Source organism: Myotis brandtii, unplaced genomic scaffold, assembly GCF_000412655.1.
Source record: "Myotis brandtii unplaced genomic scaffold, ASM41265v1 scaffold191, whole genome shotgun sequence".
NCBI classification, from domain to species: Eukaryota; Metazoa; Chordata; class Mammalia; order Chiroptera; family Vespertilionidae; genus Myotis; species Myotis brandtii.
In genome coordinates this window covers 6,884,568-6,904,467 of record NW_005357115.1, presented here as the reverse complement: position 1 = coordinate 6,904,467, position 19,900 = coordinate 6,884,568, and the positions used below count along the sequence as shown (strand labels likewise).

Sequence of the window (19,900 nt, the reverse complement as noted above, 5' to 3'; positions counted from 1 at the left end):
AGTGCCCGGCCTGGCCAGTCCTGGGCAGCCCAGACCAGGGGCTGCCTGCTGAGAACCAATGGTCCCCAACCGACGTGGTTCCAGGGACTAGAGGCAGATGCCGCCCGTATATGATTCATCGCGTGGCCATGATCAGGTGGTGTGGGGTCAGGGGAGGGGCACAGGACCAGACGGCATGCACCTGGAGAGCTCAGTGGCCTGGTTCACATGCCGGCTCGACATGCACACCCTGCACCTCCTTGGCCAACCACCACCTCTCTGGGTCCCGCCTACCTCATGATAAACTTAAGAGACCACCACAAGTTCAAGAGGGACCATCTCAGAAAGCCCCTGGCATGGTGCCTGGCGTGAGCAGGGGCTTGGCAGGTGTCACTGTCCCTCCTTTCAGGAGCCTTCGGAACCGTGAGGAAAGGGAATCTACTGCCAAGGGGCTCACTGAGAGAGGGCCCCACAGCCACCTGGATCTCAGTCTGGATTTAAGAGCTCAAGACTGTGTGTGCCATGTGCATTGTGGGCAGGGGGCAGAAAAGAGGGGCAGCTCAGTACCCCTGACTCCCCTACCCCAAAGAGGCACCATCCCCTGGGCACAGCCCAGAGCATGGCCCCAGCAGGGTTTGCCCAACAGAATGGAGGAGGGGTCTGTCTACCCAGCTCAGAACCCTGTCAGGAGAGGAACTCACAAAACACCAGTGTCACCCCGGCCAGTGTGGCTCAGTTGGTTGGAGCGCCATCCTATACACTGAAAGGTTGCGGGTTCAGTCCCTATCAGGGTGTGTATGGGAGGTAACCGATTGATGTTTCTCTCTCTCTCTCTCTGCCTTCCCCTCTCTCTAAAATCAATAAAATATATCTGCAGTGAGGATTAAACAAACAAATGAATAAAAACACCAGTTTCATCCCTGGGGGAAACTGAGGGGTGCATAACTTTCCTCTAGCGCAGTGGTTCTCAACCTTCTGGCCCTTTAAATACTGTTCCTCATGTCGTGACCCAACCATAAAATTATCGTCGTTGCTACTTCATAACTGTAATGTCGCTACTGTTATGAATCGTAATGTAAATATCTGATATGCGGGATGGTCTTAGGCGACCCCTGTGAAAGGGTTGTTCGACCGCCAAAGGGGTCGCGACCCACAGGTTGAGAACCGCTGCTCTAGTGCTTCTCTATACAGTGCCATGTGTTACTCTAAAAACCAAAAACAAAACACATAACATCAGTAAAAGCAAAAACATCCTGCTGGTGGAGGGCATTGGAAAACGAAGCTGCACCCCTGGTGGAGACAGGGCAGGGACCATGGAGGAGGACCCCTGGTGGCTCCATCACATTCTCTCCTGGGAGGGAGGAGCTGGCCGTACCTCCGAGAGCATGACGTACTGTCCCCTCCTGCCCAGCGTGATGCTCAGGAGGTCGTAGATGGCCGCCGCATTCCTCAGGCTCACCGCCCGGTCCTCCTCCTGCTCTGGCGCCCGGCTCAGCACCACATCCCGAGTAGCCTGTCGGGGGACATGGTTTTGGGAAAGAGTGAGAACAGAAAATATGCAGATGCCTGTCCTAATAGAGCCCCTGTCCCCCAGGCCCAGGGACCCAGGCCAGGCAGGTGGCCACACCCCCAGAAACAGCCAGATCCTTCCTCACCCCCACATAGGCCCTCTCCAAAGAGAGAAAACTCCACTCCCAGCCCAGGCTGGCATGAGGGAGCAGTTCTGAAGGCTCAAGTTCCGGGTAGTCAATGTTTTATTCTGAAAAATCTCAAACCACCCGCTGGTGCGGCTCAGTGGTTGAGAGTCACCCTATGAACCAGGAGGTCATGGTTCGATTCCCAGTCAGGGCACATGCCCGGGTTGCGGGCTCGACCCCAGTGGCGGATGTGCAGGAAGCAGCTGATCAATGATTCTCTCTCATCATTGATGTTTCCCTCCCTCCCTCCCTCCCCCCCTCCCCCTCTCTCCCTTCCTCTCTGAAATAAATAAAAAAATATTTTTAAAAAAGAAAAGAAAAATCTCAAACCAACAGGAAAGTTGTAAGAATAATACCAGAACAGTAAACCCAACTGTTAACATTTACCACATCTGCAGTGTCTCTCTATACTACATAATAACAATAAAGATAATACGTTATGAGAATATGGCCCTTTACCCCTAAAACACAAGAAGACATTCTTTTTATAACCACGACAGAAATGCCAAATTCAGGTAATGTAGCACTGATATTACTATCATCTAATAACAGTTCATATCCTGATTTTACTGTCCATCCTCATCTCTGTTCTGAACTCTCCCTGAGTCCTGCTGAGCACAGAGCTGGGGTACATCATTCCTAGTCATTTACTTTTGTCACTCCCGGATCCAATCCAGGGCCATGCCCTGCACTGGGTGCTAGGTCTCCGGAGGCCTTTCACCTGGACAAGCCGCTCAGCCTTCCTCTGTCTTTCGGACGCTGGCATTTTTGAGGAGTTAGACCAGTTGTTTTACAGAAGAGCTCTGTGTGCTTGTAACTGTTCACTCATAGAAACAGCTTCAGAGAATCCGTGGAATGGTCCCCATCAGGGGGGTGGTCTGCTGTGTGACTCATGGAGCCTCAAGCTGTGGGCCCTCAGCGCCCCCTTCTCTGACTCTGTAGGTCTCCCAAGTCCCTCCGATAAGGACCCCCCCCCATACTTCCTTCCCATCACCCACAGGTCTGTCCTTGACCCCTTCCAACCATGGAACTCTCTGTTCCTCCCCTAAACCTCTCCCCCAACCTTGAGGCCTCTGTGCTGGCATCCAGCCCTCAGGAGTTCATAGCTCAGTGCTGCTTGGTGGCTGCTCGGGAGGGCAGGGTGCAGGCTGAAGGGGGAGCACTCTCACCAAGCCTGAAATCTTACCACCAGGAATCCCAGACCCCCTTGCTCTGTGGGCTGTGGCATGCGGCCCCAGTGCCCTTACACCTAAACCCTGGAGACAGCACTCAGAACAGCTGAACGGAAGTGGCAGGAGTTTCTGAGCTGAGCAGCAGCAGCAGGGGCGGGACCAGGCTGGGGATGCTCTGGTGCCCCTGCATCTCCCAGCACACACCCTGAGGGCTGAAGCAAAGCTGAGTTCTGGCCAGATGCTCCCAGCATCCTGCCCTCTCCTGCATCTTCTCCCCTCTGCCCAAGGGGCCTCTTCCCAGCTTCCCCTCCCTCCACACAAGGGTCAGAACCTCCTCCAGGTGTTGGGACTCACCCCCCTCTACTTCCCCACACGGGACCTCAGACCTTCCTGACAAAGTAAAAGGGAACTGCTGGCCCTGAAAAGCCAGATCCCGCGGGTCAGCTCCATCACAGCCGATCCTCACATCCTCCCCCTGGCCAGGACCACCACCCCTCCTCCAGGTCAGGGCAGAGGACCCCAAGTGCTGTAGAGGCAGAAGCCCAAGGGCGGCTGGACTGTGGGCTGGATGTCCTGCTGTGCAGACCCAAAGTGTGTCCCCACAGAGGCTTCTGGAAGCCACAGTGATGGTCAGACCCAAGGAAGGGACTCGCCCACAGGGGCATTTCAAGCAGCAGGGCAGGCCAGTGGCCAGGGGTCCACAATGCGCGAGGGCTGCCCACCACCCCCATGGACATGGACCAGCCCTAGGAGAGGGCACGGGAGGCCAGGAGGTCCCCGGAGAGGCTGAGCGCTGTGCCAGCTTGGTAAACAAGCACGGGCCAGGCACCCGAAAGGGTTCAGGGAGAGGCGTGGAGAGGGAGTGCCAGAGAAACCCCCTCCTTCCTGGTGAAATCCACCCACACAGGCACCAACAGGAAGAGAGATGAAATTTTAAGGAGATGCTTGGCAGGAGCTATTTCACTGAGCTGAGTAGGAACACAAACTCCAGAACTTGCTCTGAGCCTGGCCACGCTCCTCCCCACTCCCCCACCTCCAGCCTTCACCTCCAGCGACTCCGCAGCTCAGGCTGCAGGGATGGGGCCCGGAGAGGCAGCTCCCACCAGGCTGCGTTGGGGTGGGGGTGTTAGGGAATGAGAGGACGGGAGACACAGTCCCCACCCTCAGCTCAGTGCACAGGCACGTACCGAGTGGAACCTGAGCGAGAATTCTGGTGGGAGACAGAGGACCTGATGGAGAGGGAGCAGAGCAGGCAGCCTGCAGGGTGGCTATTCCATGGGGCTGGAGGGGGAGGGGGGGGAACGTGACGGGAGAAGCCTGAATAGACGCATCTAAGATCTGGGGACCCGCCCATGCTGACCAGTCTCATTCAGGGGCAGGTGAGCAGCAAACTGTCAAAAGTCTCCGCTCTGGTTGGTCTGTCCTTGAAGAGTAGCCCCTGCCAGAACCCAACTCCCACCCCTGCCTACCGCCCCAGGATAGTCTAGCCTCCTTGCTGTGGCTGCCATCAGAGGCCCTGCCTGTGCCCCCCACCCAGACCCCAGCTCTCCAGTCCTCCCTGGGCCCCCACAGAACGCCCCCTGCAGCTCCCTAGCCTCACCATGGCCTGTCACTGTTCCCGCTGTCAACTTGGGTGCCTGCAAGCTCCTCACAACTCAAAACTGGTATCTGCACGTATCTCGCCAGGCGAGGCCGGACCCTCCCCCTCCCCTAGCACTGGGCACACTGCAACCCTCACACCCGTCCAGCTGGTCCACCAGTTCTTGGGGCAGGGACGTGTCTCCAGACTCCCAGCCCCAGTACAGGCTCACACAAAGCACGTGTAGGAGTGACATCTGAGAGATTTCTGGGCCTGGTGTGGGAACTTCCTCCTGTCCGCCCTCGACCTTGACCTTTAAGAGAACAGTGTCTCCTAAGGTGGACCCGGCGGGAGGGGGTGGATTTCCAGCACTGGGAAGGAATTAGGTCATAAGAACAGGAACAGGAGAGAGGGTTGCAGCAGCATCCCTGGGCCGAGGGATAGGGTGGTGGTGGTGGTGGTGGGGCTCCCCAACAGGCAGATAGTAGGGAAGGCACTTTCTCAGGGGTCCTCAGGACTTGGAGCCTGTGCCAAGAGGGAAGCGTGGTTCCCCAAAGGCAAGCCAAAAGCAGAAGTTTGCCCAGCCGTTGCTATGGCTTCAGGGCAGGGCTGCGGTGAAATGCTCCGGTGAAATGCTCTGGTGCCCGCTGGGCCTGGCCTATGTACGTAACCATGGCAACAGGGTGGGTGGGGGAAATAGGGCAGAAAGAAGGAAGCAGAAGCCCAGGCAGGGAGCAACAGAGTAGAAATTCACGTGCAGCTCAGGGGCCAGAGCAAACCTCAGAGGAGAAGGCACGCCGGGGGGCTAAGTCCCTGCCCAGCGCACCGGGGGTCCTGCTCCCTCTCCCCCGGGCTCACACCCTTAGAGCCACACATGCTCGCAGCGCCATCCGCAGCCTGCCTCAGTCTAGTCCCCGCCACACTCTCTTCCTTCACCATGTACATGGCCTTGCTAGGAAATCCTCCAGGTCAAATGTAGTGACAGATGTGGAAGCGCCCGTGAGCCTTAAAGCAACATACGGACCCTAAATTTTCTTCTCACCATCATGGTCCTTCCTGGTAATGGAATAATGGCAGAATATGCTCCCCTGGTGTCCTCCTGCATCACCCCCAGGGCCCACCCCCAGGCCTCCCGCCTCTGGGGGTTCCCAGTTCTTGTTGACCCCACGCATTTAATCCCGGGCAGGGTTCACAGGGCTGTCCCTACTCCTAGTCTTGGGGCGGCCTCCCCCAGACACGAGGACATTCGTCCCAGGCCTTCCAGCAGATCAGAAGAGACAAAGCCACAGGAGTGCTCCGCCCCACCTCCCGTCACCCCACAGCTCCTCACAGCCAACGTGCCCGCATCTGGTCTCTGGACAAATACCCATGAAGCCAATACGGGTCTCAGGGGAAGGTCCACGAGGGACTGTCCATTTCCCACATGGGCCGGCCCCGGGAAACCCATGGCAGGCGACTCCTGTTCAAACAACCCCCCCCTTATGTGTGTGCCGTGCACTACCCTTCCGGGAGCTGAGTTTTCATGCCCATCACCATCTGGTCTCACAGTGAGCCCAGGATGAAACCAGTAAGTAGGGTCCCTTCACAGATGGGGAAACTGACCCCAGAAGGTCCTGAGAGTTAAGGCTGAGCCCCTGGTGGCCAGTCCTGTGCTCCTCTGCCCAGCCCCTTCTGACTCTCTGTGAGCCACAGGGCCTCAAACAGTAATAGCCTTCACTTCTGTCCAGCTGTCTCTCCTCTCTAGCCCTGGACACAAACAGCGTAAGAGAAGGGAAGGGAACTAACCTGTGGACACTTTGTAAGTGGTATCTCATAATTCTCACAATGACCTCTCACATACTACTGTCCTATTTTACAGATGTGAAGACTGAGGCCCAGGGAGGCCAGGCAGGCACCCAACGCATACAGATAGGTGGTTGGGACTCAGATTGGAACCTAGACATTTTGGTTTCACTCCCAGGCTCCTTCCCTGCCCCCAGATGCCTCTGAGGAAGTGTCCAGTAGGCTCGTCCTGGCCATCAGAAGGCCTGGCATGTCTCTTCTTGTGGGAGAACCAAAGCAAAACCTAATCAGGCCTGGACGCTGCTTCTCTGCAGAGAACAGGCTCCTTGGGCAATGTGGCCAGGGTCCTGCTCAGCCCTGTCCTCAGACACAGCCTCGCCACTGGCCAAGGACCCAGCCTCAGGGTCGTCTGCTGACACCCCACAGCAATTGCCCCGGAAACGAGTCTCCTGGCAACATCTGTGCCTAGCGCCTGCCCCCCCCCTTGGAGGATGCTGTCATGTTCTACTTGGGCTGCTGTCCCCCACTAACTACCACTAGCTCTCGAGCTGCACGTCCAGAGCCAAGAAAGAACAGGCTCTGTGATGTGTCCCATCTACCGAGCGACGGGGCCAGGCCCGCACCAGCCCCCGCTCCTGCTGCATCAGCCTGCCGCAGAAATCCCCGCTCTCCCTCCAGCGAGGGCGCGGCTCTCCCTCTCCTGAACTGAGTGTTCTGAGCTGGCAGTGTGATCATACCCTTTACCATCGCAGCCCGCAGCAGAGCAGGGCCTCATGTGAGAGCAAACCAGGTGCCAAGAGCTGGAACAATCTGTGCTCGTCTGAGTCCCACATGGAATCAAGCCCAGGAAGCCCCCACCCCCCCTTTTTTTTTTAACCAAATGGTGTCCTCAAACCAATTTTTTTCTCCCAACCGGATATGAATCTAAATGTTTTCTAAAATGACTGAGTCAGAACCACGTATTTATCAGGACAAAACAGACACGTGTTGAACACCCACCATGTACCAGGCACCTTTGTGCTCATTTTCTTACTTAATCAGCTCAAAGCCCTGCAAGAGAGGCTTTCTTAGCCCCATTTTACAGAAAACTGAGAATCAGGAAGGTAAGAAACCTACACAGGCCACATAGGTTGTGAATGACAAATTCAGGATTCAAATCGTGGACGTCTGACATTGGGTCTGGCAAACATTTGGTTTGTAAAGGCCACACACCACCCCCTCCCCTGCCCCATCACTCACCACCGGGCCTTTTCCGCCCTTTCACTTCCCAAGAGCCTGCCACCTGCAGCGACTTTTCCAGCAGCTGAAGGAACAGGGGCCCAGGATTCACTTTGTTGTCCCACATATTTTTATGCCCTAGATCAGTATGTTAGAAACAGCCAAGATTGCCGTGCCTCCTGGTCCCATGACTGTTTGAGAAAAATCAGGCTGGTTTTGAGACATGATTCTTTCAAAACCTAGACTATGCATTTGGGGTTCAGCAGATGGGGTAATTCCTTCTGATTTGGGGACCGGGATTTCTCTCATGTCTATGGACACACACTCCACTGGTGGGAGTACACGTGGGACAGGGGCTCTGATTGCACTGTTTGCCACGGCATCTTGTGCTGAGCACAGCCCGCACGCTGCTCAAACAAGATCAGGTGGATGGGAGATGATTTTAAAATGCTCTTTTGGCCTCAAAGACTCAAAACTGGATCCAAAACACAACTCTTCAACCAGTTATAGCCCCATATCCCTTGCGATTCTGTGGAAGCATTTAAGATTTCTATTTACTTCTCAGAAGACAAGAGCTGACCCATTCATTCTGATTACACTCAGTCAGACCATAACAAAAACCATGTCCAAGGCACCATCCCCACACCCGATCCCAGGCAGGCTACTCCTCTGAACTCCAAGCCACAGAGCAGGGGCTGCAGTGCTTGGGAGACATGTAGACGCCCTGGCCTCGCGATCCTGGAGGTGGAGAGCTGGGTGACACCTCCTGGGCTGACTGCGCTGAGAAAGCGTTCACTGCAGTATAATGAATCCTGCAGGTATTAGGAGAACCCAAGTAGCAGCCACAGCAGGCAGCTGCTGTTCTAGAGGTTTGTCCCTGTCATCTGCAGGCAAACACAGCCAGCGTCAAAGGGAGATGAGGAAAACCCTGCAGGGACATGGCGGCCACACTGAACCTCAGTCCAATGGAGGGTCCCAGCAGGAGCCCCGGAGGCTCGCACAGTGAAGCCCACACCTGCTGGAGAATGTTGCCTGCAGGGAGGGATGGTGTGAAACGAGTACAAGAGAGAAGCCAGAGTCGGTCTGGTCACTGAGAAACAGCTCTGAGCCACAGCAACCAGCTCCAGATTCCAGGTGCAAAGCGCTCTGTAGATGAGACACCAAAGCGAAGTCCATTGCCAGAGCTCTCCCCGCAAATGCTGAAGTTTCTAAATGTGTGACAGGCTTGGTGTGAGCAAGAGGAAACCAGCCAGCCAGCCAGCCAGCCCCGGAGGTGCCTCCTCCCGGCTGCAGTGCACTCGGAGTCCGAGCACTTCCTCCGCTCTGCATGCTACAGGGAATGCCCAGGACACCGCCTGGTCTGCAGGCCTGGACCCCCTGCGTCTCCTGATCAAGCCAGCCAGCCAGCCACACAGCCTCTCAAAAAGGGGAAAGAGCTGGTTGGAGGGAAACCACACATTCAGGAAAATTCTCCCTGGCTCCAAAGGTGGGCCACCTTTTAGCAAAAGGTGTTCTTCATCTTATTTTAGGGCAGCTCGAGGTCCCAAAGTTATTCCTCCCTTCAATGGGAAGGCTTCCGAACTCTGGTCCTGGGCACCCACAGAAAATTCTTGGGGAGACAAAAAGCCCAGCCTCGATCCCCGCCTGTGCTTTAGAAGCTACTTAGGGAAACAGATGTGATTCAAATCTCGGTTGCGAGGATTATTAGTGTGACCTTGACCAAGACACATACTTGTTCTGGACCTTACTTATCGCATCTGTAAGATGGGACCATATCAGTATTACACTGAACCATGTGAAATCGTTAGTAGCTCAATACAATGCCTACCTCTTGGAACCTGGCAGAGAAAGGACCTAAGAAATGTTCACTTTCACCTTTGACCTTCCACCTGCGGACCACACTGTAACCCTCAGCACAGGAAGGTGACGATAACAACCCATGTTTCCTGAGAGAGGTGACCTCAGTGCAATTTGCCTGAGAGAGAAAGTGGTGAGATAACCAAGGTGCGTGTAGGGGACAGAGAGGGGGTGCTGGTCTATGTCTGAGGTTTTATAATTAGAAACTGGGGTTCAGTCTGTTGGTCTGAGTGAGGATCCTTTTTTTCTGTGAAAAGTATACTATTCTCCAATGAAAATCAGATCCGGCACTTGGTACTTCTAGCTTCGCATCGGACTCACCAGCTAGATGTCCCCTCCCTGTAGCAGCCACATCCCCCCTCACAAGCCCACACCCTGCAAACCTTTCAGGACCACACCCTGGCCAGTTTGCACTCAGATTCAAATATCCACGCCCCTTCACAGAGCTCTCAAATCCCAACGGAGCCGGCTGAGGAAGAATACAACCTCTTGCCCCCTAGTCCAGCGTCCCTCCTTCTGTCTATTTGCCAGAAGACCCGTTGAGCCGGAGGTAACCCACTGACCAAAGTTCTCTAAACCAGCCCTGGCATCGCACGGTCCCAGGTCCCTAAAGGAACATCCGTATCTGGCTGTTCAGGGATCCAGCCCATTAGGTCTTAGTTTTTTAAACTTCACTTCCACATCCTGCTCTCAGATGCATCATTTTAAAAAATCTAGTTCCCAACCTGGGGTCCCCAGCTCACAGGCTCTGAGGGGCTCCTCAGCCAGAGGGCTCCCCCATGCCATACTGTGTTAACAGCATCTCCACACCTGGCTTCTGCTGCTCCTGCCCACTCTCCCCCACCTCCCTTGGACCAGGGCATCTATCATCTCACCACCTCCTGGACCACCCAACTACACCTCTCCCCTTTGCTGAGCCTCCAAACCCTGGCATGTGTGTGTGTGTGTGTGTGTGTGTGTGTGTGTGTGCACGCACGCGCATGCACGCATGTGTATGTTCGCATGTGTGTGTGCTGTCTCCCTGCCTAGGGCAGGGATGGGGCTCATAAAAACATCTGAAAAGCACCTCACATGTGCTCTGTCCCGCACACTGTATCCCCCCATTGCCGTATTTTCCCACGGCACACAGACACTGGTACCCGGGATATTTTAGTAGTTATAGTTAAAGCATTGCCCATCCCTCACTAGAACGTCAGTTCCACGAGGGCAGGGACTTTTCTCCGTTTTGTTTGCTGGTGCAACTCTGGCATCTAGCAGGTGGCCTGGCACAAGGTAGATGACACTGGAGAAATAGTTTTGTGACCAAGTAAATTCCTTTTACAGGCCCGTTGTAACTAACTTCTGGGAGTTACTTTTATTTTAAAGGTGAGGAAACTGAGGCTCAGAGAGGTTAGGCGGTTTGCCCAGGGCCCTCAGCTAACGAGTGGCAGAGCTGGAACTTGAACCCAGGCCATCTGCAGGCTCCTCCCATTCCCTTACCCAGCACAGAGCTGCAGGATGCAGACAGCTGGATGCAGACAGCTGACGTGCTGATATCCATCTCTCGTAATCCCAGAAGAGGTGGGTGGGGACTTGTTAGCTCAGGCCCTCCTCATTTGGGGGCAGGACCCAGGACCCCAAGTGCAGCCTTATGCACCTGACCCAAACCTTGTGCACCTCACCCCAGTGGAGGTGGGGTGGGATGGGGGTAGATCTAAGAATCCTGCTTCAGGGATGACCCTGGGAGGCCAGGACCTGGTGGGGCAGGGGAAGGCCTGGAGCTTACCATGGACTCGCTGATGAGGAGCAACAGGAGGGCTTCCTCGATGTTGTCCTTTGGGCAGTAGAGGCTGAAAGACACAAAAGGCGCGTGGCTCCAGCACGGCCCTCACAGTGACGCTGGCCCGTCACCTGCCCGCCTTCTGCCCGGAGTCTGCCCCAGCCCTGTAAGGTGACCCTCTCCTGCATAATTCACAGGCACTGGAGCCACCTGCAGTGCTGGCTCACGCCCCAGAGTTATGGATCTGAAATGCTGGGTGGCGCCAGCCTGGAAATACTGCGAATGCTCCTGGGGAAATGGCCCTTCCAGTGCCTGGCACTGTGTGAGGAGGCTGGGCGAGGAGTCTGCCGGGCGGTCACAGACCCCACCTTCAATTACTGCCACAAACAAGAGAGATGCGATATTAAGTAAGACAACTAGGAAGGCAGGTGCTCCCCCCCCAAAATTTGTGTGGCCTTTGGATGCTCTATAGGAGTCTCCTGCCAACGCCCACTCGAGACCTGCCTTTCCTAGGCTACGTGGCTCCTGCTGACACTGAAGAGCCTGCCTGGCAGTGAGCTGGGTGGTGGCTGAAGTGCATGGGGCAGAGAGAGGGGCGGCCAGCGGGGCCGGAGCCTGGGTGTGAGACCGGCGCGGTCCAGCAGGGGCAGAGCTTACTTGTCTCCTTCGTAGAGGTGAGGCTTGCGCAGGGCTTGCATGATGAAGGAATTCTCCTCTTTATTCATGAACTCAGGCAGAGGCTGGGACAGGGGGCTCCAGTAGCACTCCTCGCTCAGGGAGTGCAGCAGGACCCCCGCCAGGTGCTTGGCCGCCACCTGGCAGAGAGGGCGGGATCAGGCCCAGGCCCAGGTCCAGGTCACTCTCCCCTGATGTGGCCAGAGTGCCCTCCACCCACCTCCCAGCCTTGCCAAGTGCAGCCCCTCCAGGAGGCCCACCATTCCACTCCCAGGAGCCCCTCCGGCACGGCAGGTGGTGAGCCAGCGTCCTTTCTGTGGGCCTTTGATGGCTCCTACTTAATCTTTTTTCCTCTCTCCCTCCTAGACAAGAGGTGCATTTCCCCCTTCTCCTGACCCTGTGGGGCCTAGCACAGCTCTGAGTATCCATAGGCCCTTGCAGACTGGCCTGCCTCTCTCCAGGCCTGCATGATCACCCCATCAGCCTTAGCCCGTCCAGTCAGCCCTCTGTGCCTTACAATAATTTTCAAGCTTTTAAAAGTGTGACCTATAGTAAAAAAAAAAAATACATTTGACATTGCAAAGCCATAGCACAGTCAGCTAGCTCTTTCTACCAAATGCCTTTCTGATACTTGAGCAAAAATTCTACAATGAAAAGCTGCTCTGGCTCTGATATGGGGTGAATGAAAGCCTCAGAAGGCAGGCCTTAATTGGGGCAGCAAAGCAGAGTCAAGGTTATTTACTAAGAGCAAAGATCCCTAAGAATTAGCCCACCACCTTGCTAGGGTATGGTGCCAGCAGGCTTCAACTCTGACCCAAGGCTTGGGGCCATCTGCAGTGTGATGAGAAGGCTGCTTCGGGTGCTTCCTGGCTTCGTGGGAAAGTGCTGTGACCGACTGACAATGTGTGCCATGAGCACGCTGGGAGAGAAGTATGCATGTGACACATTGCCATCCCTGATGCCTGCCAGGACTTCTGCTGTCTCCCACTGAACTTGACCCCCGAGTAAACCAGCTACAGCCAGCACCCAGCACCCAGCACCCAGCCCTGGGGTCCCCTCCATGTTACCACTTTGAAGTTCTGAGTTGCTTTGGTCTCCACAGTCCGTAGGACCTCCCGGAGCTCTCTCATGCCTTTCACGATGTTCCTAGTGGGAAGACAGCACAGCCAGCGTCAGAACCAGCCTAGTTCCCCCAAAGACATCCTCATCAAACCTGCAGACACGAGGAGCCTGCCTGAGTTCTGTCTGAAAACCCTCAATAACTGGAATGGAAGGTCAGAGTTGTAACACTAGCACCCCAGACGGCTAGGACATCACCCATTAAAGAACAGGGGGATCCTTCGCTCCAGATGCCCTGAAACTCAGGCCTGCAGTTTGCCACCAGAAGGGGACCAAGATCAAGTGTTTCAAACAAGATGTTACTTTGTCCCAAAAGCTTTGGGCTGGTGTCAAACTTTCTGACTTGAGTTGGTTTCAAATCCTCTGTCTTTACTCTCCGCATCTGGCCAACACTGGAACCCACCCTCACCTCTCAGTCTCTGCTATAGGGCCCAGATTGGCTTGCATCACCCCAGGCCCACATAACCACCCTGGCCAGCCTCACCCCTTCCAGTCATCCCTCTGTGCCTTGACATAATTTCTAAGCATTTAGAAGTGTGAGCCATAGTAAAAAATACATTTGCCCTAATCGGTTTGGCTCAGTGGATAGAGCGTTGGCCTGCGGACTGAAGGGTCCCAGGTTCGATTCCAGTCAAGGGCATGTACCTTGGTTGCAGGCACATCCCCAGTAGGGGGTGTGCAGGAGGCAGCTGATCGATGTTTCTAACTCTCTGTCCCTCTCCCTTCCTCTCTGTAAAAAAATCAATAAAATATATATTTAAAAAAAATACATTTGACATTGCAACTAGGATATATATACACTTTCCTTACATTCAACTGAAGCAAGTTTCTTGACATCATCTGCCTCTACTACGTGCAATCCACTCTGATATTTCTATTTTATGTCTCCCTTATTCCCCTTTTTAAGTAATGTCGGCTGAGGCCCACTAAATAGATCCTGCAACCCACCAATGGGAGTGGCCTGCAGTTTGAACAACTATTTCCACTGTCCCTCGAAGGGTCTACCCAACATGCAAGAGTCTATCTTGTTGGCCCCAGGTTGGCCCCTTGGTTGGCCCCTCAGTGCTTACAGGTCTTCAGCTGTTGAGTCTGCCCCTTGCCCTCTTGCATCTCATCTCCCACCACTCAAGTCCTTTCTGAATGACCGACCACGGCTCCCTGCATCATGTCTCGGCACCGGCTCCTCACACTGTCTTAAACAGCCTTTCCCGTATTTATCCTTTAAAAACACTTTCCAATATCACTTCCTTCTTGCAGCCTTCCCAGGTCCCTCACCACGCTGTGTCACTCTTGCACCCGTTAATTCCTCTTCTGAAGCAAGCACGACACTTTTGGTCATTTTCTGTTTATGGGCTGACCTCCCGTGCCCTGAGGACTCCTGCCGTGCTCTTGAGGCTCAGCCCCAGCACAGCCCCTGGTGCATAGCATGTGCTCAGCCAACATCTGAGGATGCTCTTCTCATTTATTCTAGGAGTGCCCTGGATCATAGCACATAAGCGAAAGCAGAGGCGGATGGGCCAGAAAACAGAAAAGCAAGATCACAGAGGGTGAAAAAGCGAAAGGAGGCAGCCAGGAAAGTCACGAGTATCTCCTGCAACCTTCATACACGGAACAGATTCCTGGGGGCTTCGGGGCCTGGAGCCATAAAAGGACAGATTTGTAGATCAAGTCCCTGCCTTCTGGTTTCACACAAACAAGTTCCAAACATGCAAACTACCAACATTATAAACACAGACCCTTGTCTGTAAAGCTGAGAATAGAGACTAAGACCTGTGGGATGGAATCAGAGTCACAATGACCTTCCCAGAGCTTCTGAAGAACTGTGAGGGGTAGACAGGACAGGGCACCATAGCGTCCTTAGAAACAGTTCAAGTATGGACGCTACTACTGATGGCCAAGAGGCCCAGGGAGGCAGGCTCACCTCTGTGGGCCGTGCATGGTCTCCTCTATAAAGTCAGCCCTTCAGTTTGGATCAGCATCTCCCAGACTTGTTACCTGTATACTACATTTACAATTTTTGCTACTAGCTGCATACCATCAGAGTTATTATTCATGTAATACTTTTCTTTATATCTTCTTTTTATTTCAGTAGTTATCTTACCTAAATAAAAAATACCCGAAATCAGGATTTGGTGTGCTAGTTATTTTTTTTTGCTAACAGATATTAAATATAGAAGTACCTTTTAAAAGTTGGTGTATCACTTAAAACCACCTTGTGTATTGCTAGAGCTATTCAGCCCATACTTTGAGAAACCACAGTTTAGACCAGCCGTGGGCAAACTACAGCCCGCGGGCCAGATCCGGCCCGTTTGAAATGAATAAAACTAAAAAAAAAAAGACCGTACCCTTTTATGTAATGATGTTTACTTTGAATTTATATTAGTTCACACAAACACTCCATCCATGCTTTTGTTCCGGCCCTCCGGTCCAGTTTAAGAACCCATTGTGGCCCTCGAGTCAAAAAGTTTGCCCACCCCTGGTTTAGACCATAGGTTCTCAAAGTGTGGTCCCTGAACCAGCAGCATCAGCATCCTAGAAACTTTTTAGAAAAACAAATTCTGAGATCCCCCACTCCAGCCCAGCAATTTGGGTTTTATCAGATCTCCAGAGGGTTCCGATAGACACTGAGATTTGAGAACCACTGGTTTAGATGACCCCCCAGTGTCTTCCCATTCTCCTATGCTAAGAAGCCAGATTCCAGAGACACAACCAGATGTGGAGACCCCAGATTTGCAGTCAGATCCTAAATCTTGGGAAGGAAGGCATTGAGTCCTAGTCTCTCCATCTCTGGGAGGAAGATTCCTCATTTGCTGTCAGGAAGATGAACATATGAGAAGCCCCAAGCATACCCAGGCATGTGGTCACTAAATATTAGTTATTTTCCTTTCTCCTTCTAATTTGGGTCCTAAAGACCATATTACTTATAACGTAATTTGCCACATTATTTTGCATGGATGCTCAGGAGCTAATAGTAAGGGGGAGGAAGCAAGTGCCTGAGGAGATCCTCTAGCTTTGTGTCCATCTTACTCACTCCATCAACCCCCCTTCCCCCCGCCGCCCAGGGGACATAAGAACAGGATTCCCTGGTCACACCAGAGACAGGCTGGGAGCCCCCATGAGTTCAATAGGAAGAATTGGCAGATAGCCCTTCGATGCCACTGAGACCACGACCCCCGCGCTGGACAGCAGGCCACCACCAGGAGAGAGGAAACAGACAGACTGCACGAGCTCCCGGAGAGAGGAAATGGCTGGCTGGCAAGTCTGCCGGAGAATTCTGTCCTGGCAGCGGGGCCAAATGGCCATGGGCTGAGGTGGGGCTGGGTCCTGGGACCTGCGGGTGATTTTCCACTCTGTGGGCCACCTGCCAGCCTCCTCCCTGGCAGTCTGGCCCAGGCTGCGACCAGGAGGCCAGAGCCAAGAGGGACTGTGGCCCCTTCTTTCCACTCTAGCGCAAGGACTGTCCTCTCTCCGCCTTTGGCCCCTATATCATCAGCACTGAAGGGTGCTCCCAGGCCCTCGAGGGACACGGGCATCACCTGGGGGCTTGAGAGAAATGCAGGCTCTCAGAGTCCCTGCTTCCTCCAACACACACACAGACAAGGAGTTAGAACTGCATTTTAACAAGATCCTATGTTCAAAAAATTGTGTATTTTTACCATTTCTGAATCGGTAAGGGCTTTTGGTATCAAAATAAATTCCCAGGAATTCTTTAGCTAAGGAATAATCACCCTCAGGCATCTTTTGGGGAAAGCCCAAATTTTATTAAATGCATATAGAGAAAACCCAACACATGGGTTCCAGCGGCCAGGACTGCACAGGGAGAGATTCGGGCTCCTAGCTGGCGCTGACCTGTTGAGGTGCCCCTCAGCTCACCCCTCCAGGAAACGAGAACCCAGAGGGGGTTTGTCCCACCAGCCTGAGCAATCTGCCCCAAAGCCTCAGGCTGCCCGCACCAGGTAGAGCTGGGGCTTTTCCGAGCCTCTCGAGGGGCCAGCTTGAAAGATCTCTTTGTTCCGTCTCTCACGCTGACCTTTCTGAGCAAAGCTGCCACTTTTCACAATATCCAAACAGGGTCTCAAACAAACCCTGGCCCAGGATCAGGCTGCACGTGGAGAAGCCAGGAAGCCACTGATTCCAACTCCAGGAAAGCCCGGCTGGCCAGGAGCAGAAAGCAAGAGGACTTGTGAACGCTGGGAGAGGTCAAGGCAACAGCTCAGGGAGGCCTCCAGTGGGCCGTGCAGGAGGTGGTACACGTCTCGGGTCCCCAGTCAGCAGCAGGCAGCAGTGCGGATTTTTCAAAGTGCTTCATCTCCTTCAGTTTTCGCAGCTTTTTAAAAGGTGGCTGAGGCTTTGTTATCCCAGGACCAGCACGGGGCTTGGCACATGGAAGGCACTCGGGAAGTCAAATGTGGAATAAATAACCCCCATTTCCCAATAGGAACGTGAAAGCCTGGAAGATACCTGCCTTTCCAGGCTATCACTTACCCAAGGGGAGAGGCAGGCTTCCCACGGGCACCATGAGGTTCAGCGTTTACTGCCTTTGAACTAAAAAGACACCTTTTCTTTCCGGCCATTAGAACTCCAGGACTCACAGGACTCAACTAACTAAATCTTTGCCAAGTGCCTGCTGCATCCCAAGTGCCTGGCCATCAGACCTATTCTCAACAGGCACCTAACAGACACCGGTGGGATGAACGTAGAGATGCCTGAGCATCACACTCCGGCCCTGCACGGAAGGAGCTCAGCCTGTTATAAACTAGCCCCTCTTGATGTAGTCAGAGCTTAGCAAACTGTTTTGCATACAGTAGGTGATCCACACACATTTTTTTTGGGGGGGGGGTTAGTTTGATTTGAAACAGAGAATAAAAAAGTGGCTGGAATTTATGGCTGAATGGAACCTATTCAGACACTAGTGCATACGACCCTGGCCAGAAGTCCCATCTCGGGGCTGGCACTACAAACTGTGTATGAGAGGTTTCTGCTCAAAGACTCAGAAGAGCACAGATAGCTGGCAGGTCCCAACAGCAGGAGGGCTGAGTCCGGAGGCAAGGACGGGTGAAGTTCAAAGGTTATCAAGCTGTTCACTCCCGCCATGGACCCACCCACACCATCAGTTTTAAAAACTAAAGCTCTGCTCTTCACCCCCAGCCAGGGGTGGGGGAGGGGCAGGGGTGCTGACAATAAGCAGGCTGTGCATTCAGAGGCTGGAAGAGCGTGTGCTCCCCTGCAGGACTCAGGTCTCCCTGTGCCCCCAAATGTGACACAGACCACCAAGAGGTTCTCCTGGGCTTCGCTCTGGAGTGATCCCCCTTAGAGTGATATGCTCCTGCCCTCCCCCAGCACTGCAGATACTGCGTGGCTGCTGAGAGCAAGACAAAACGATGCTGATTGAACACAACCCTCACAGGGTCACCAAAAAGCAGGCTGGGCTTTCTAAGGTGCCTCCTCATAACCATCTGCAGCCCTAACTGCCTTAGTTGCTTCTCAACTCAGCACCTAGTTGCCAAGGTGAAGCGTGTGTGTGTGTGTGTGTGTGTGTGTGTGTGTGTATGCACGACAACAGAAGGGGAGAGTGCTTTCAAAAGGCTGAACAACCTGCCAAGCTCCTGGGAACTCCCTTAGAAAACACACACTCCCTTCTCTATTGTTTGGTTTTGGTATAATGAGCACATGTGGCTTTAGTAATTAAAGACATTTTTTTTTTAAGAACATGCTCAAGACATAGCCCACCTGGTTGAACACACAGTTAGGCCTAAGCTCACTCCTAGCCCTGAGCCAAGAGTGGGCTAGGCAGAAGGAAGAAAAAAGAACCACCCCAAAGAGAAATGGCCCCTTGCTCACTTGTAGGAAAAGAGCTAACTGGGCTCACGTTCTTATTCTTGGGAGATGCCCAGAGACTTGGTCCCTGTGGTCAAGGCCAGGAGGGACAGTCAGCTTCCAGGGCATTGTATTGTCCCAGCTCCCCTGCTGCTCACCCCCTGGAGCTACTTCCTGCAAAGGAAAACCAAGCTTCCCCTGCGGCCAGGGCCCTGGGCCCAGCTACCACTATTCCCCCTTCCCCTCCTCCTCCCAAGAACATGCCAGAAAGGTGCCCCCTCCTGGCAGCTGGCATTCTCAGAACTGCCTGGGGCGAGGCTCCAACCAGAGTCCACGACTGCCCTCTGGTGGCCATGAGGGGAGTCGAATGCCAGGCATCCCAGATTGGGGCCTCCCAATTCTTGATTGTCCTTTCAAGCCAGCACTTACAGTTCCAGATCAATTAGGCTCTGTGTCACCAGCCACAGAGCAAGGGGCAGGAGTCATCTGGGGGAATTAACTGCTGGATCAATAGGGCAAGACCCCTGGAAAAAATGAATGTCCCTCAGACACACTGAATGAGTAACCGGGCAGCTTGAGGGAGGCCCAGGCTCCACTGAAGCTCAGAATAAAAGAAGTGCTGTCTGCAGCTCAAGCAGACGTCACCCCCTCTGCACAGTGGAGAACACCACACCCTTTAAGTTATGTCAAATCCCCGAGGGAGGGACAGGGCTGGATCCTGGGAGCAGGCGCTGCTGTGGCCATCTGATCTGGGGAGGGGGGGAGTGGGGGGGCAGAGCACTCAATTCTCAGCAGGGGCTCTGCCCCAGGCCCTCTGGGGGCTGGGTTCGCCCCAGGCCCAGGTGGGAATGAGCACTGGCTCTCAGATGCCCACCCAGAAGCAGGTCCCACCATCTCTCCTGTTCCTTAGGCCCTAAGAAACCTCTTCTAGCACCCACGCAGCTCCTGGTTCCTGGCTCCACTCCACCGGGCCCTGGGAATGCTCACCTGCATCCTAGGAGTCCACCCTGCCCAGCAGCGCCCCCACCTCCCTGCCTTTTCCTCCCTAGCACACAGCGTGGTCTGGCGACTACTTTTGGCTCCTTCACTGTTGACTCCCACTGGGATGTGAGCTCCACAGGAGGGGACCTCGTCCTGTTCCCGGCTCCAATCCCAAGTCAGGCGGGGTGCCTGGCACACCGTGGGCTCTTCTCTGGGCTTTCTTACCTTAGCCCCATCCCCCCTCCTGGCTCCTGACCCCTCTGGG

The 19,900-nt window shown here is 54.1% G+C and overlaps 1 protein-coding gene across 5 annotated transcripts in view; it reads right to left on the bottom strand.

Annotated features, from left to right (window-relative positions):
• Window positions 1-19,900, bottom strand: part of TTC7A (tetratricopeptide repeat domain 7A) — a 108,707-nt gene that overhangs the window by 55,711 nt on the left and 33,096 nt on the right. For 4 of the 5 annotated variants that reach the window (XM_005864794.2, XM_014538475.1, XM_014538478.1 and 1 more), the window contains 4 exons: window positions 12,786-12,864; window positions 11,701-11,858; window positions 11,050-11,113; window positions 1,355-1,492 (listed from right to left, as the gene is read on the bottom strand). In XM_005864794.2, the coding sequence (XP_005864856.1) occupies window positions 1,355-1,492; window positions 11,050-11,113; window positions 11,701-11,858; window positions 12,786-12,864 (439 nt within the window). Of the gene's footprint in view, window positions 1-1,354; window positions 1,493-11,049; window positions 11,114-11,700; window positions 11,859-12,785; window positions 12,865-14,758; window positions 14,970-19,900 lie in introns of those variants that run through there. The other variant, XM_014538477.1, reaches the window with a different exon arrangement.